Source organism: Hemitrygon akajei, chromosome 4 (assembly GCF_048418815.1).
Source record: "Hemitrygon akajei chromosome 4, sHemAka1.3, whole genome shotgun sequence".
Lineage (NCBI taxonomy): Eukaryota > Metazoa > Chordata > Chondrichthyes > Myliobatiformes > Dasyatidae > Hemitrygon > Hemitrygon akajei.
Genome location: NC_133127.1, coordinates 77,338,015 through 77,355,856, shown reverse-complemented (window position 1 = coordinate 77,355,856; position 17,842 = coordinate 77,338,015). Strand labels below are relative to the sequence as shown.

Below are 17,842 nucleotides of genomic sequence, written 5' to 3'. Positions count from 1 at the left end.
CGCAATAACCTGCTGATATTTAATGGGAACAGAGATGTTCCCACTCTCTTCACTTCCTACCAATTGCCGCAAAATTCTAACATACTACACTCTGTCTGTAATAGATAATGCAAAAGAATAGAAAAATTGATCAATCTGTTTGGCCAATTTCAACCCACTGCAATTTGTAAATACTATAATTACCAATTCATTTTTACTTTCTACTAACATGACACCAACCTTTTGGCTTAAAATCACACAGCTTTGAAACTTGCCAATAGCATTTTCATTTTAAATCATATTCAGTACTATTCCCGCAGCATCAATTCAAGTCATTATCTAGAGATCAGTAATTTTCCATGGCTTTAAACCACAGTTAAAAATAATGCAAATCCATTAAAAAGATGAATTATGGATATAATTTTTTTTATCAAAGTACAGAACATTGCAAGGCAAAGCCACCTTAAACAAAACCAAGATTTCGCCATGCTAATACCCATCAAGGAAAATGTAATTTTTTCCCCACCTTATTACCTAAAGGTAACACTTTATTTATTAATAAGAAAAAGGGTCATTACCTGAGTTGGCAGCTTTGGTGCATCTGCAGAAACTTGACTTATACTTGATCGAAGCTCCAATCTCTCAGTATCAGTTGCAACACTGGATACATCCAATCTAGCCATTTCCTTTGCAGTAGGCACTCTTAATTCTCTTGTTTTTGGACTAGTTATTCCAACAATTTCATCCATGCTGTCAGAGTTATGAGTGCTATTTACAACAGTGTGACTGCTTGCTTGATTTAATGAATCAGCACCCAATTCTGTTTCCAATTTTGCCATCTCTTGGCTCTCTTTAATCATCTCTTCCTGTGGTACAGTTTCACAGTGACTTGAAATTGCTTCCAAATGGCTTGCATCAACTTTAGATGCAGAAGTCAAAGTGCTGCCATCTAGTTCTTGAGAAGCAACCTGAAGTTCTTGGGCACTGTCCTCTTCATTATTATCTAAAGTGCTTTCATGCTGCTCATTGCTTGAAGATTCTACCTCATTAGCTTTTGAATCACATGGGTCTACTGCAAGAATCCTTTCTTTTTCATTTTCAGTATGTCCTGTTGCCATTTTCTCTTCAATTGATTCAGAAGGAGCTGAAGTAATTTCCTCAAAAGCTTGTATTGTACCAGTTGAGGTAGTTGAATACTCTTTATCTTCCTCACACACTTCAGATGCTTCTGTCTTCTCCATTTTGGAACTTCCTGAAGAGTCTAGTTTATTTGACATCTGATCTACTTCTGTTGCACATTTTTCTGTATCAGTACTGTGAGATGGTACAGTTGCTGTTTCTGTTTTGTCTAGCTGTGCCAAATTTACTGCCTGTATCTCTGTACTTAAAATCCCAATCTCCTGGTCATTTTCAGGTTGCAATTCAAGTTTGCAATCTTCTGTTTTTTCCAGTTGCATACCAACATTCTCAGAATATGTTATATGCTTACTCTCAAAATCATCTTTCTTAACAGAGACTACTTGCGCACTGCTAATCTCAGAAATAGTACGAATGCTTGAAGCTTGCTTTGTATTCTCATCTCGGCTTTGGTATTCTTCATACATTTTGGCCATGTTCTCCTTGTGTATTTCATAAGTGACCTTAAAAAATCAACAAAGAAAAACAAAAACATTTTTAAAATTAGCTGAACTAACAAAACATAATTCTGTAATGAAATATCCAAATTTGGCAAGCACAAATCAGATTTTTTTGAATTAAAAATAGACGCATTTCAGAAGCACAGAGTCCTTCAAATACATTTTCATACAACTATGTGGTCACATGTTAATCCAGATGTTGCATATTTTTCCTGATCAGATTTCAACCTGGAGTTCAGTTTTATAGTTTGACATGAGGATTTAAGAGTTATTAGCATAGTCCATATAAAGTTGCAGTTTCAACTGGTAGGACACAAAACTTCAAAGATATGACATGACGATTATAATTTGAGAGCAAGAGTAGGCAACTCATCTCTACAGTTGTTGTTTTAATGTTCCACTGGATCATGATTCATCTACTCTTCAATTCTGTTTATACCATTTCCCTTGTATACAAAAAAAGATGAAAATTTGTGATGAAAACTTAAGCAAACAAAGTGATAGTGAGAGGTTAAGTGAATAGTCAAAGATCTGGCAAATGGACTATACTCTGGGAAAATTTTGAATTGGGCTATTTTAGCAAGAGAAATTTTTAAAAGTATTCTCTAAATAGTGAGGGATTGCATTATTCTGCCAGGCAGAGGGATGAGTGCCCTAGCAGACTTATCAAAACATCAATATATAATTGTTGCAAACAATTAGGAAAGCAAACACTATTTATTCCTATGGGAATTAAATACAAAATTAAGGAAATTATACTTGAGATAAAAAGTAATGTATAATATTGGTCTTATTTGTGGAAGCAATTAATATTTTGGAAGCAATTAATACATTGGAAGCAGTTCTGTTTTTATTAGACTAATATATGGAATGAGTGCATTGCCTGGAACTAGGTTTCAGTGTTTTAAGCTAGGTCCCTATTTAAAATAGGGTGTGACAAAATAATTTCTCAGAGGATTGGTCATCTTCGGAACTTCCTACCTCAAAGAGTGATGCATATCTTTAAGCCAGAGAGATTGGGCATCAACATCTCAGAAGATCCATTCTCGCCCCACCATATTGATACAATCATGATGAAGGCATGACTACAGTTATACTTAATTGGGAGTTGACTAGATTTGGTAGGTCACCCAAGTCTAGCAAATTTCTACAGATGCACCCATACTGCCAACATTCTCAATAATGAAGGTATTTCATAGAACCACCCATAGGAATGACAAGAAATAGCAAGTGAAATTTCAATAAGTAGCCCAATGTACATAATTGAAAAAATAATAATAGCTTAAATAGAGAATTTTACAATCAGCAGCATTAGGAAAAGATCTGCAAGTGACTCCATGTTTAAAAATGTAGAATATAAAAGGAAAATCAAGGCCCATCTGCAAAAACACACCAGAACCTACAGAGAAAATAATATATTAAGTGCACCCACTTGAACAATTTTTTATAATGTGGATCTACTACAGAAAGAGCATCTGAATTATTGGGTTTATAATACTGTCAGCCCTCCTTATCCGCAGATACTGCATGCGCAGATTTAACCAACTGCGGATCGGGAAAACCCCGAAGTTCTCTCTCCAGCACTTGTTGTTTGAGCATGTACAGACTATTTTTTTCTTGTCATTATTCCCTAAGCAATACAGTATAACAACTATTTACATAGCATTAACATTGTATTAGGTATTATAAGTAGTCTAGAAATGACTTAAAAGTACAGGCAGTCCCCAGGTTATGAACAAGTTCCATTCCTGAGTCCATTTTTAAGTTGGATTTGAAGTCGGAACAGGTACATCCGGTATTATTTAGCGTCAGTTAATCAAATGTTTTTCTCAGTAAATAGTACATATTTTACCTTTCTATGCATATAAAACACTTAAGAAATATATGTATTTCAATAATTAAACCATTGCGTTGCTTAGTAATAATTGTAGCTTTCATCGGGGCAGGGACTTTCACATGCTCCATTAAAATTGTTCCGATCGTTGACCGTCTGTAGCCTAACGCTTTTCCAATGACCGATGGCATTTCACCTCTTTCCGATCACTTTATCACTTCCACCTTATTTTCAATCGTGATCGTGATTATTTTTGTGAACAGAAACACCACGGATTCAGAGATGCGCCGGGTCCTAATGTCCACCGCACTGAACATGTTAAATAAAGTCCAGGGTTCCGCTGGGTCCTAAAGACCACCGCACTAAGTCAGGTTAAATAAGGGACTTGAGCATCCACATTTTTTGGTATCCGCAGGGGATTTCAGAACCAATCCCCCATGGATAAGGAGGGCCGACTGTATATACAACATTAATGACTATTTAAAGAATGGTGTTTTCATCTAAGTAGTTCTTCTCTGTCTTATTGCCCAAAAGGATGAAGCCAGTACCTGCACCTAGGTGCCTTTTAAGGTGCCTGCACCTAAATGTAATCTTCCAAGATACTATATGCAGATTTAGAAGACATGTCATTCCATCATCAGTGCCAAACCTAAATACTGGAACTAAATAGAAACTAGTAGCTCTACCACAAGAAGTGATCTAATGTGCAGTTCAATGCCACCTTCAAAAGACTGTTAGTGATCACCAAACAATCATTCAGAAAACGCAATCTGCAGGGAAAAATAATGTGATTATGGTTTGAAAACAAGGACACCAACATTTTAAAATGTTAAATGTACATTTAAAAATATGTAATTTTCAACAGCCAAATCACTGCCATTTAACTTGAGTTTTCAATCTCTCTTCCAAAAGCCTCAGACTGTTACTTTAAAAAAAAAGTAGAAAACAGGCTGATTAAAACAATACTTTTTAAAAAGCATGTCAATAGCTGGTTTAGACTTCTATTTCTTCACTATTACAGTATAAAAATTACAACATTACATACATAAAGAAAACAAATATGACCACGGCAAAAGCAGAGTATCCACTGCAAGGACACTGGGCCTTATTAAAAAAATAAAACATATGTGTACAAGTTACCTTCCAATACCAAGCGAGTCTACAGAATAAAAATTTAACTAGTTTGAATTAACTTTTTTCCTAGCCAGTTAGTAATAAAAAAGATATTAATTAATTATAATCAGATACCATTCTAAATTACTTAACTACATAAGGAGTCATTAATCTTCCCCTAACCATTGACTATAAATTCATAGCTTTCTGCATAGCACAGTTATGTGAATGTACAAGCAAATTAAATCACATGCTAAGAACGAGAAATTTTTGGTGCTTTATCAGCCTTAATACTTAAGGTAATTTGATGAACATTTATTAAATAGAAAGTAATTTTAAGACTTTCTTCAAAACATCACATTTTGTCAGTGAAATCTATTATTTCTAAACACTAGTTTAACTCATCCTTTTGCAACTGTAAACAACCTTGTTTTCTCACTTCTTACAGTTCAGTGAAAAGGCCCTTCTCTCAAAACCTCAATTTTGTTTCTTCCACCACCCCCCGCCCCGCGCTGTCTGGCCTACTAACTGCTTCCAGAGTTTTCTCTTAGTCCCATAGTGGTAAAAAATTGATTTAATCAGCAATTATCTACAGAGTTATAAATGCAGCTTGCATTGCTTAAAACACAAAACTCCATTTTCTCAAGCAACACTGGCGATAATGGAAGATGGATGCAGTAGAGCCATTGGAAGTGGTCCTTCTTGAATGTCTCCATCACCCTGGCAGTACATTCCAGGCAGCAACAACTCTGAAACAGCTTTCTCCACACACCTCTTTTGAACTTGCCCCTCACCTTAAAAGCATGTTCTCTGGTGTTAGACATTTCAACCCTGGGGAAAAGGCACTTGCTATGCATGCCTCTCATAATCTTACAAAGATCCAGTAGATCTTTCCTTACCCTCTGCTACTCCAGAGAAACAACCCAAATTTCTCCAACTCCTTAGCACATGCCCTCTAATCCAGGCAACACCCTGGTAAGCCTCTTCTGCACCCTCTCCAAAACCTCAACATCCTTCCCATAATGGGATGACCACAACTGAATGCAACACTCCAGATGCAGTCTATTGGAATTTTATAAAACTGCAAAATAACTGTCCAACTTGAACTCTATTCCTCAACTAATAAAGGCAAGCATACCACCCTATCAATCTGTGTGGACATTTTCAGGGAGCTATGGACTTGGACCCCAAGATCCCCCTGCACATCAACATTTGCCATTAAACAGTGTGCCTCTTTATACTTCCCTTTGCTTTCATCCATCCACCACCCACCCATATCCAATCTACAAACTTTCAAGCGCTGGAGACTATTCAACTATTGCAAAGAAACTCTTCTCATAAACAAGTGACTTAATCACAACACTTTGTTGTTAGGGTGAACAAATCTGTTGCCTCTGGCTGCCCATATATATTTAGTGTACAGTGGCGAATGACTGAAATAAATCAAGGCCAACATGATGTGTATGTACAGAATATCCAGCTTGGGTTAAGTTGTGTTCAAAAATATAAATCAATGGAAAACCAGCAACAGAAACGCATGCTTGTGTGTGTAACTCAGCTTTAAAACTTAAAAGTTAGTTTTAAACCCGGTTTTACAGTAGTAAAAACATTTTTCCAATTGAAATAAAAATCTATGGTCAAAGCTTTTCAAAAGCAGTTCAGCTTCTCCACACCTTTGTTAAATGTTCTAGCATCAGTCTAGATATATGAAAAAGGGGAAAAAAACTGCAATGCTGGAAATCAGAAGCGGAAATAGAGAATGCTGGAAATATGTAGCAAGCAAAGCAAATTGTTTAAGAGAGAAATAGAATTAACTTTTCAGAATGTTGATCTTCCATTTCCCAAAAAAGTCATAGCAAGAAACTTCAGAAAAAAGAATTGTAGATAAACAAAGGCAACATGGCTTTGGTGAAAAGGAAATGATGTATGACAATTTTATTGGAGTTCTTTAAAGAAGTGTTAGCGATATTGACAGACATTAAGTTGGACAAATCTCTAGGGTCTGATGTAATCTGCCCCAGAGTATTATGGAAGCAAGACAGAAGATTGCTTATGGTAAACACAGGTGATTCTACAAATGCTGAAAATCTAGAGCAACATACACAAAATGCTAAAGGAATTCAGCAGGTCAGGCAGCAGCTGTAGAAATGAATAAACAGTCAATGGTTGGTTACCGGGAAATCACACTTTTGGCGGATGGGGCTGAGGTGCTTGACAAAGCTGTGCAACAATTTACATCAGATCTCACCAATGTACAAGAGGCCACATCGGGTGCGCCAGATACAAGAGTATTTCTGTCACTTGCAGGGATACGTACCAGGAAGAAGATTAGAGGGGAGGGGAGGGACAAATGGACAAGGGAATCACAGAGGAAGCAATTCCTGCAGAAAGCGAAGAGTTGGGGAGAGATAAAGATGTATTTGGTGGTAGAATCATGCTGAAGATGAGAAAAGTTGCGGACAATGATGCAGAGGCTCATAAGGTGTTAGGCAAAGACGAGGAATTCGATCCCTGTTAAGGTGGCAGGAGGATAGGACAAGAATGGATGTTCATGAAATAGAGGAGATGCAGGTGTGGGCAGCATCAATGGTAGGGGAAAGGAAACCCAATTCTTTGAAGATGGAGGACACCTCTGATGTCCTGGAAAGGAAAGCCTCGTCCTGCGAACACATGCAGCTGAGATGAAGAAACTGAGAGAAAAGAACAGATATTTTTAAATACGAGAGGCGGGAAGAGGTATAGTCAAGATATCCATGGGAATCAGTAGATTTATAAAAGACATCAGCAGACAATTTGTCACCAGAGCTGGAGACAGATGCCAGAAATGGACCAAATGAATTTAAGAGCAGGGTGGAAGTTGAAGGTAAAGTTGATGAAATTGATGAACTCAGCATGGGCGCATGAGGCAACACCAACACAGTCAAAGGCAGGAAAAGTTGAGGAGCATCAGCAGGGAAGGCTTGGAACATGGACTGTTTTATGTAACCAATGAAAGAGGTAGGTATAGCTGGGGCCCCTGTGGGAGCCCATAGATACCCCTTGGGTTTGGTGAATGAGGGAGGAGCCAATGGAGAAATGATTAAGGGCAAGGACTGGTTCTGCCACATGGAGGAGGGTAATTGTGGAGAGGAACCACTTGGGTCTTTTGTTGAGAAAGAAGCCAAGAGCTTTTAAGGCCTTCTTGATGGAAGTGTATAGGGACTGGACATCCATGGTGAAAATGAGGCAGTCAGGACCAGGAAATTAAAGTTGTTGAGGAGAACAAGAGTGTTTAAAGTGTCGCAGATGTAGGTGGGAAGGGACTGAATCTAGGGGGAATAGAATGGAGTCAAGTAAGTAGACACAAGTTCAAGTGGGGCAGGAACAGGCAGAGACAATGGGCCTACCAAGACAGTCAGGTTTGTGGATCTTGGGTAGCAGGTAGAAACAAGCAGTTAATGAGTTAAGGGAACTATGAGTTTGATGGCAGTGGGTGGGAGTTGATATAGCCATTCAAACTCCATAAGGCTGCTTATGGAGTTGCTTGCATTATCTTTGGCCATTGTTAAGGTACCAGAGGAGTGGAGTGTAGCTAATGCATGGCAGATGCAGCACAATGGAAAGTTGCCCACTTTGGCAGGAAAATTTTAAAAATTTAACAAATTAATAGATCACCCAAATGGTACAGGGTGGCTTGGTGCATCATTATTAAAGGAATACTGTTTGGTAAATTGGTTTATTGTTGTCACATGTGCCAAGGTACAGTAGACAAACTGCTTTGAACATTCTCCATGCAGACCATTTCATCACAGTGCATTGAGTTACTACAGTAGAAAGCAATAATAGTATGCAGAATAATGTGTTACAATTACAGAGAAAGTGTAATGCAGGTAGGTAATAAGGTACAAGGCCATAACAAGGTAGAATGTGAAGTTAAGAGTCCATCGTTATTGCATTAGAGCATATATGTCAAACTCAAGGCCCGCGGGCCAAATCCGGCCCGCGGTGGAATTATCTTTGGCCCGCGAGATAATATCTAATTACTATTAAAGCTGGCCCCAGTAATCGAAGCGCCTATGGCGTATGATATGGCTAATGCTGAGTTTATTCAGGTACCAGGTTTTCAGAGTTTTTAGTGTTTATTCGGCAGTCTTCTTCATAAGAAACGGAATTTGTAAAGTGAAACACTTTGTAGTTATAGCAGAGACTGAGACACATGAGAGCAGGCTGAAAAAACAAAGGCAACGAAAGCTGCGTTCGCACGCATCCGACTGATCCGCCCGCATGAAGCTGCATTTTGCTCAATCCGGCCCGTGACCTAAAATGAGTTTGACACCCCTGCATTAGAGAATTGTTCAATAGTCTTATAACAGCAGGATAGCTCATACAAAATGTAACTGTTAATTGCAAGGGGATTAGAATATCAAAATAAGAGGATTATGCTTTAGTTAAAAAGGGCATCTGTCAGACTATATCTGGAGTACTGAGTTTAGTGCCGGCTTTCTTATTAAGGAAGGGCATTAATGTGTTGAAAACAGTTCAGATTTTATGAGATTACCTGGAATTGGTAGGTTGCCTGAAGAAAGATTGGACAGACTAGGCAAGTTTAGAAGAATAAGCAGGAATTTAGACTGAAATGCACAACACCCTTCAGGGTCTTGACAACAAGGATGTGGAAAGGATTACAATAGGTTCCGGATAATTGGGCCATCGGTTAATCAGGGCAGCTGTTTATTTGAGAGAACTCTTAAATAACAAAAACTAAATTTAGAAAATAGCCAGGATTCCCTTTATTTATCTGGGACAATACGCCATGTCATTTGGGCAGGTGTTTGTTGCCGAACAATTTCCAACTAGCAGCAGACGTGTGTACTTGCATGGCTGTTAGACACTACACTATGCTTAGAACAATCAGTTTTTAAAACATCATTAGCTGTGTGCATTTGTTTACAAAAAGCAGCAACTTTTGGATCTGTTTTGTTCATTGCAATTTCAAGCATTTAGGCTTGGATCTCAGTAACAGTAACAGCCTGGAGTGAAAACAAATTTCACTACTTTAACAAGTTAGGAATTACAAAGGAAATGACCATCATCTTGAATGTTACAATAAAAATTATGATTTGGAGGATGCAATTGTCTAAACTTCATTAAATGGACTAGGTGACCTCGCTGAATTTGTTCATTTACCGTCATTCAAAAGAACAGCCGATGAATTCTTCCATTGATAACTATTAGGAACTAAAATATCGTTTCTTTAAGGACCGTGGAGGCATTTGTAGTGCTCTAATTTGCTCTGTATTTCATTTAAATACATAACTTGTTACTTAAGCTGCAGTTTGTCTTTTTTATTCTTTTTAACTATTTCCATGAAGACTCAGCTAATTGAGGCAGCTGTTTAATTTGGGCGAAGTGCACTGGTCCCAATCTGGCCCAATTAACCATATCATGCTCTAGTAGCAGAATCTAGATTTAGTGTTCAATCTTTAAAAATATGGAATCACTAGTTTAAGCCAGAGAAGCAACCTGCAACCCCCTCCCCAAGGGTTATCATTCTTTGGAATAGTCTTCCACAAGGGGCTGTGGAAGCAGAATCTTTCAATTTTAAGGCAGAGGCATGTACACATTTTGATAGACATGGTGGTAAAATGTTACAGGGATATTCAGAGTTAATATTAGAATTAGATCAGTCATGATTTTATTAAATAGCCATATCACTTACTGCTGCTCCTAATTTATATGTATGCTTATATCAGAACTGAAGAAAAGTTAGAAATCAAAAATGTCCAGATGTGCAGAAAAAGAGTAGGAAGCAAAAGGCTTAGGGAACAAAAATAGGCTTGTTAGTGGAGCAAATACAAACAGGAGATGAAAAAAAGCAGCAGAAAGTGGAAGAAAAAAATATTAGCACTGAGAAATTAAAACACAGCAGAAACAAAGCAGTGCATATCCTGAAGGACAGAAATTAAAACAGCAGCACTGGAAATATTCAGATGAGGCAGCATCTGTGGAACAAGAACAAAACAGTGCTTTAATCTGCTGACCTTACACCAGAACTGACCAGTACTGATGCACAATGGAAAGCTTGATTATTTGAAATGCATTCATATTAATTAATAATGACTATAATGTACCAAATCAGAAGCTTATAACCTTCCTCTAGCTTAAATTGGTTTTTGCTGAAACAGTATTTGAGAGGCCAAACACAGAAGTCAGAGTGGGAATGGAATAGAAAATTAATGTTTCTTGCATTCACTTTTTAAACATCCTTTTTTGAAAATTGCTTTGGACTAAACAATCTTTCATTAGAGTTAACTGGAACCTGTCCATTTGTAGCATTTCATCCGTTATCTATTAGAATCAAAATATATGGCTTAAACAATTCACTGATCATCTACATATTAAGCCAAAAATATGTTAAGTTTTTCTTCCTTTTTTCATTCCAGAATATTAAGATTTTAACGATTAAAATTATGCTACCTTATTCTCAGTCTCTTCTACAATAGAAAATAGTTTCTGCATTCATTTTACAAAATTATTTAATTTTTGAACAGCATTACTCAAAAGGAATACAAGCTGTGCACAGTTTTTCCAATTGTATTTAATAAACTCTAATATTCTGATGAATTTCTTATGTTTAAAATAATGTATTTTTAAACCTCAGTATTGCATATTGTTCATATAGATATTATTGTCTTAATTTTAAGCTTTAAGTAAAAACAGCTTTGCATTACCAGATGCTCCAATGCTTAATCTACAACTAAAAATGTGGAATAGTAATTACATCCGAAGATGCTGTTGGAGAAGCAACAGGATAAAACACTCTCAAGATCTTTACATGCTAACTACTGGAAATTATATAGAAAAAGAGAACCGTGCAGAAGTGTCAAGAAAGCCACCATGCATTAATGAGTGTGATGTAGCTGTGGGAGGAGTAGAATACAGTGACAAACAGCTTAGCTGCTTCAAAGGTGGCAGGAAATCTATCAAACTGTACAATAAAATTGCAATCATGTTTCTTTGGCTTTTTATAGAAAATTCACAGATCCTGACGTTCAACACCACAAAACCTTTCAAATTTTTGAGCAGTTACCACGTACATGATTAGTTTGAATGCCATGCAACACAGAAAATTTTCAAGATATACTGGAGATAAATAAAATCTCAAGAAGGTCAGCTGTATTTCAAATTTAATTTTCTGTTAATTCTACTTGTAACTGCTTGAAAGAAAAATCAAATAATCATGTAGTTCATGCAAAACTTTTCTTCATAAAAGAACACGTCCAATTTTCATCAGCACATTTTCACACCATAATAACATTTGAGAGAACACTGTACTAGTTGAATACTTCCTTTATTGCTCCCCAGTTTCCTGGGCAAGAATTTTAAAAGAAATATCAGTGATAGTGATTGTGAAGCTACTGAAATGATGTAAATACCCATTTGATTCACTTACTGGAAAAGACTGGTGTCTTTTTTCCAGTCTGGTGTACATGTGATTTCCAAAGCACCACATGGCTAACTCTTAATTGCCCTGTGAAATGAGCTAGCGAGCCACCCATTAAAGGTGCACGTGCAGATGAACAACAAAATGCCAAGCTTGCCAACAGAGCAGATCATATGAAAGAATAAAAAAATGTTAAGACCTACAAGGTCATTTAAGTACAGGATAAATGCATTTTTGGATCAGTACTACAGGAATTGCTTACAACTTCATAATTATTAAAATTATTGCTCATAAAATATTGTTTCTTAATTTGAAAGTAGCCTACTTACTTTCATTAGCAGCCCAAAGGGGGGGATAATATGTTTAGCAGTTTAAAAAAAAGACCAGAAAAAGAACACAGACACAGGAATTCCTTTGGGTAAAGCTGGGGTACAAACTACATGCTCCAGATCCAAGCCTGAAGCTAGTACCAACTTCAAGTAATCAAGTCCACATAATAGAGATGGTATTGATAACACATAACAATAACTGGAAGAGCTGGCCAAGTTATTCTAGGATACACAAAGATCAATCCTACAAACCTCAGCTCTTCCCTTCTCAGCAGTCATCATGCACCAAATTCAGTGTGCAGCAACAATCACTGAAAATCTCTGACGGATCCCATTGCCCCAGCCCTCAGTGGAGTACCGTGTGTGTTGATAAAATGATGGGAAGATGCAACTAACAAGATCCATGCCTGTATAATGATATCTTACATTCACTACATGTTCATTTCCTGTCACTAAGTTGCTACAGTCCGAACTGTCACTTCAGCACTGCAGGGCAAAGACCTTAATGTGAGAAATGGAATTTGGCATCATCAGCAAACAAGTTCCTTTCTATAAATCCTACAGTCTGCACACCTGGCTTGAATATAACCATGCTTGTCAAATAGGTTTTGGAGAGGGCAAGACAGACTGCAGTTATGACAAAGTACACACTCTACCACATAAGGTTGATGAATGGTCACATACAAGAACTTCACACTACTACACTAAGGACATTATTCCACAGATCTACTACTATGAATGTGTTACATAAACACATTAAATTAAGTTCCTCAGACATAAGCTACTCTTTATATATCAAAATAGAATGATTTTGGTGCTTGAAATCAGTGAGATACTTAATAAATTAAGTATATTATGAATGTGGAATAACAGTGGGAAATTGATGTAGGTGACACTACCTAGATAATATAGTAAAGCAACCAGAAAATAATTTCTGCAACACATACAAAATGCTGGTGGAACGCAGCATAGATGCTGCCTGACCTGCTGTGTTCCACCAACATTTTGTGTGTGTTGCTTGAATTTCCAGCATCTGCAGATTTCCTTGTGTTTGCCTAGAAAATAATTTCTATTTCTTTATCTATCCACATGCATTGCATAATCTTTAGCTCATAAACTAATGTATATTACTTTCAACTTTTTATGTAATTTATATTTTTAATGGATTTGAATTACTTATTATTGCAGAATTTCAGTTCATAGATAACAAAGGACGTCAAATTAAAGATGAGTGAATTGGTTTATTATTGTCACAGGCACTGAGGTACAGTAAAAAAACTTTGTTTTGCACGCCATCCATACAGATAATTTCATTATGTCAGCATGTCGCAACAAAACAAGGCAAAAGCAATTTCAGGCATATAATGTTACTGTTGCAAAGAAAGTGAAGTGTAGGCAGATAATAAATAAGGTGCAAAACCATGATGACATAGCTTGTGGGGTCAAAATTCCGTCCTGTTGTACAAGAGGTCCATTGAATAGCTTTACAACACTGGGACAGAAGCTGTTCTCAGGCCTAGTGGTACATGCTTTCAGGCTTCTGTACAGTATCTTTTCCCCAAATTGGGGGGGGGGGGGGGGGGGGGGGGAAGAGAGAAAGAGAGAGAAAATCCAGAATGGGGAGAGGAGAGAAAGTCTGGATGAGGAAGATGGCTATTTTACAAAAGGCGGCAAGAAGTAGAGTCCATGGAATAGTTTGCAAAGCTGCTTCTAATTCCTATAATTATTGAAGTGGTGCTACAGCTACAGCAGTCTAAGAGTAAAAACATTTAAGAGTTCATAACAGAACCTACCCAGTGAGTAATAATTGCTTGCCATTTCTAGCTCTCTTTCTAAGTCCTGAATCTATCCAATGTTAATATACAAGACTGGACTGCTAATGTGATATTTGTCAATAAAAAGGGGAAAAGTAATGGACTAACTACAAGCTAGTCAGTCCAATATTAAGTATAGATAGCTTACTGGAAAACATATTTTTCTTTAAATAAAAAATGGATTGGACCCTCTGAAGAGGGACTCCTTGCATTTCATGCTATAATTCAAAGTAGCAAAAATGATTGGGAAGTTTGCAGAAGACACAAAAATAGTTGTACTTTTGATGATGAGGAAAAAAGTTCTAGGCTGTAGGGAGCTATCAGGTGAACATAAAAGCATCAAATGGAATTCAACAGGGAGATGTGTGATATAAAGTACTTTGACAGAGCAAAGGTGGCAGGGGAATAAAAAACACGATAGAATCCTCAATTGTGTGAAGGAAAAGAGAAGCCTTGCCTGCAGACAGATGGGCAAGATTATAAAGGCAATGTACGAATATGTTATTGATGCATAGAATTATTTTTTAAAAAAGAGATTATACTCAAAATGTAAAACACTAGCTATATCACAACGCACGGAATGTCGGTCAATACACTACAAGAATCAACTGATAGTACTAGAAGGGATATAAAGTTAAATTCATGAGCAAGTTAACAGAATTGGACAATTTTAGTTAAGCTGAAAAGTTTGGCTAAGCTGCTTGCATGCAGACTTGTAAGGAGTATAAAATTACAAGAGGCATAAACAAGAGATGGAAAAGACATAATTTTCCTTGTGAAAAAAGTCAATAACTATGGTTTTAATGTAATAGTAGAAGCATTAGAGGGAAGATCACTAGAAATCTTTGCACCAGGCATGTATTTGTGGTCTGGAATGTCATGTGATCTTCTACTTGATCAAATATATACCAGACACAGACATGGCTTCCCTACTCAACAATAGGTTATATTTAACAGTTTGAAAATCATATACTTGTTACATAGGTTGTTTAGGCCAAAGGCACAAAGGGTTCAGGTTACCAGTGATCCTCTAAAGAAATATTTCTAATCACAGTTAGTCAATCTGTTCTTATGTCTGTTCAACCAATTGGCCAAGTTCACACAAGTTTGCCTTCACAGCTAATCCTGAATTTTTGTTTTACAGGTACATTTTAAACATAACCCTCACCACTACGCTATAAACCATGATCGAATTTTTGAATTAACCTAGCTCCTTTGACAGGTAGCATAATCACACAGAACACTCTTACAGCTGGTTCAAAACCTGAAAGCTGACCTTTTAGAAATAAAGGCTGAATACCCTTTATCAGTACTGAATGCAAGGAAACCTTTAATAATATATATTAGTTAAGCACTTTAAAATCACATATCATCACTATTCCTCTGACATTCTATTAAAATCCCAGAGAAATTCATAACTTAAGAAAGCAACCGCAACCAATCTGTACACAGCATACATGACCTCACCTGAGAATATACCCTTTGTGTCTGTTAAATATCAGTCCATTTATAACAGTAGGTGTCTAGGGTACTTCTCCAGTACTACGCATAAATGCAATGCAATTATGCTAGTTTACAGAATTTAAACCAAACACTGTTGCAAATCATGCACAGATCGCCCATGTTCTTCAACAGATGCAAATGGAATGGTATTATTTCCTGTACAACATTAATATTTTCCAACAGTGTAACTTGAAGCCCAATTCTAAAATTCAATTTGGATTGTACCTCTGAATTAATTACTGCACTTCCTCCTATATTAAGCCACCACTCATAATTGTTATCACCTCTATTTTTAATAACACCCCATACACCACCTCCTTCACTCCACTATTGCTATTTGCCAAACATGATAAACAACAACCCAGAAGTCTCCCCTACACATCTGAACACCATCCTCCCCCATATGTGACGGGCACGTTTTTTTTTTTAAATCACAGGTGGGTGCCTGGAATACACTGCCTGGGGTGGTGACAAGAGGCATATACATTAGGGACTTTTAAGACAGGTCCATTAATGTGAGGAAATTGAAAGATATGGACATTGTACAGGCAGAAGAGATTAATTCAGTTGGCCATTTGATTACTAATTTAATTGGTTCAGCACAACATTTTGGGCCGAAGGGCCTGTTCCTGTGCTGTACAGCTCTATGTTCTAGTTCTAGATGTAGAATATTAAATCTAAAAAAGTGATGAAATATTGTTTCTATGGGCAGTAAGTTTGAAATTGAGATTCCTTGTTCTGGATATTAATTGATGACTGCAGAGGTATGTTAATCGGTTTCTATATAGAATGTTGGTATGGGTCTGCTGTTTTCAAATTCTGTATTGCCCAAGTTAGTATTACTGAACTGACCAAAGTTTTATGTATTATCTAATGTCATAATAGTATCTTTCTCTTGAGTTTGGATCCACCCCCACTCTCTAGTCCACTCACTGATATCAAATTTTCCCTCCTAATCCAGGATCCTTCACTCTGGGCCCAGCATCTATTTCCCTAGACCCAATCAAAACTAATTAAACAAAAGAAAGGCGTTCTTCTGGTGTAAAGGCTATTGAGTACAGCCAATTTCAATGTAAATAGTATTGAACACAGTAAGTACAGCAGGTCACTTTAGACCCAACACCTTCCCTTCCAGTTGATGTTTTCTCAAGTATTTGGAGTACTTTTCATGAAAAGAAACTAGCAGTGCTCACACACTCATAACACTACAAAACCTTCAAAATAATGCAATATACATCAGGTCAAGCTGTCTGAATTTTCACATTAAAAGCTGGTGTGAAAATCACTAATCACCTGGTTTAGATGCAGAACCACTTTCTTTTAAGGGTTCATTTTAAAAACATCTTGTTACTCCATTAATAATTGATATTTCTGTATTTTAAAACTTTCAAGTAAATCTTGGTATAAATGAAAAATTGAATTGTAATGAACACAACATGAAAGCTGAATCCCCAATTTAAATTCTGGCTAAACTTGGAAATATTGAGGTCAGCTGCTGAAAACCAAAAGCAGCTCAGAAAAGTGCCTAGGCAGATGCAGTACTCACTACTGCTGCTCAAATCTCAAATTAGTTAGGTCTTAATTAAAAAAAAAGTGCCAGCCATTCCACTGAGCCACTGGTCAAATACAGACCACAATATAATTCCATTGTCTGACTCATGCCACTGCTCCTCATTCTCATTGTGCAATTGCTCACCACAAAGATCATGTCTGCCTCCTTGTGGTTTAGAAATTAAAAGCAATCAAGCAACACGCTTGAAAACTTCAGCAAATGCCTATTAGAAAGATAATATAAAAATAAATTTTGATCATGCAATTTCTCTTAAAAATTGATATACACACGGCTCAGCTTGTAAAGTCCACTGCTTAATTTTGCTCCTTATGCACTAGCAATGACATAGATTGGACAGCTAATTTGACATAATTACCAGTAAAATGTTTATGCACGTATTAGTTATTGTCTAGATTGTTAATTAAGTCTCACCTTTGAATGTGTAATTGAGAGTGTATCCACCCAGACTCTCCAGCCACCCCACTCATACTTTACTGCATGATAAAGCAATATCCGGAAGATAGCATACACCATCTCTGTCAGTTTTTGCTCTTCAGAATTCTTTGGGTTGACATAACAAAGAGACAACATCCACTCTTGCCACACTGAGCACTGCAGCAAACTCCTGCAAAACAACAATCATCATTTTGATTGTTAG

General features: G+C 37.0%; 1 protein-coding gene across 2 annotated transcripts in view; it reads right to left on the bottom strand.

Annotated features, from left to right (window-relative positions):
• lrba (LPS-responsive vesicle trafficking, beach and anchor containing) overlaps positions 1-17,842 on the bottom strand; it is an 807,866-nt gene that overhangs the window by 641,847 nt on the left and 148,177 nt on the right. For both annotated transcript variants that reach the window (XM_073042906.1, XM_073042907.1), the window contains exons 21-22: positions 17,617-17,809; positions 558-1,619 (exon numbers count right to left, since the gene is read on the bottom strand). In XM_073042906.1, coding sequence (XP_072899007.1) covers positions 558-1,619; positions 17,617-17,809 — 1,255 coding nt within the window. The remainder of the gene's footprint in view (positions 1-557; positions 1,620-17,616; positions 17,810-17,842) is intronic.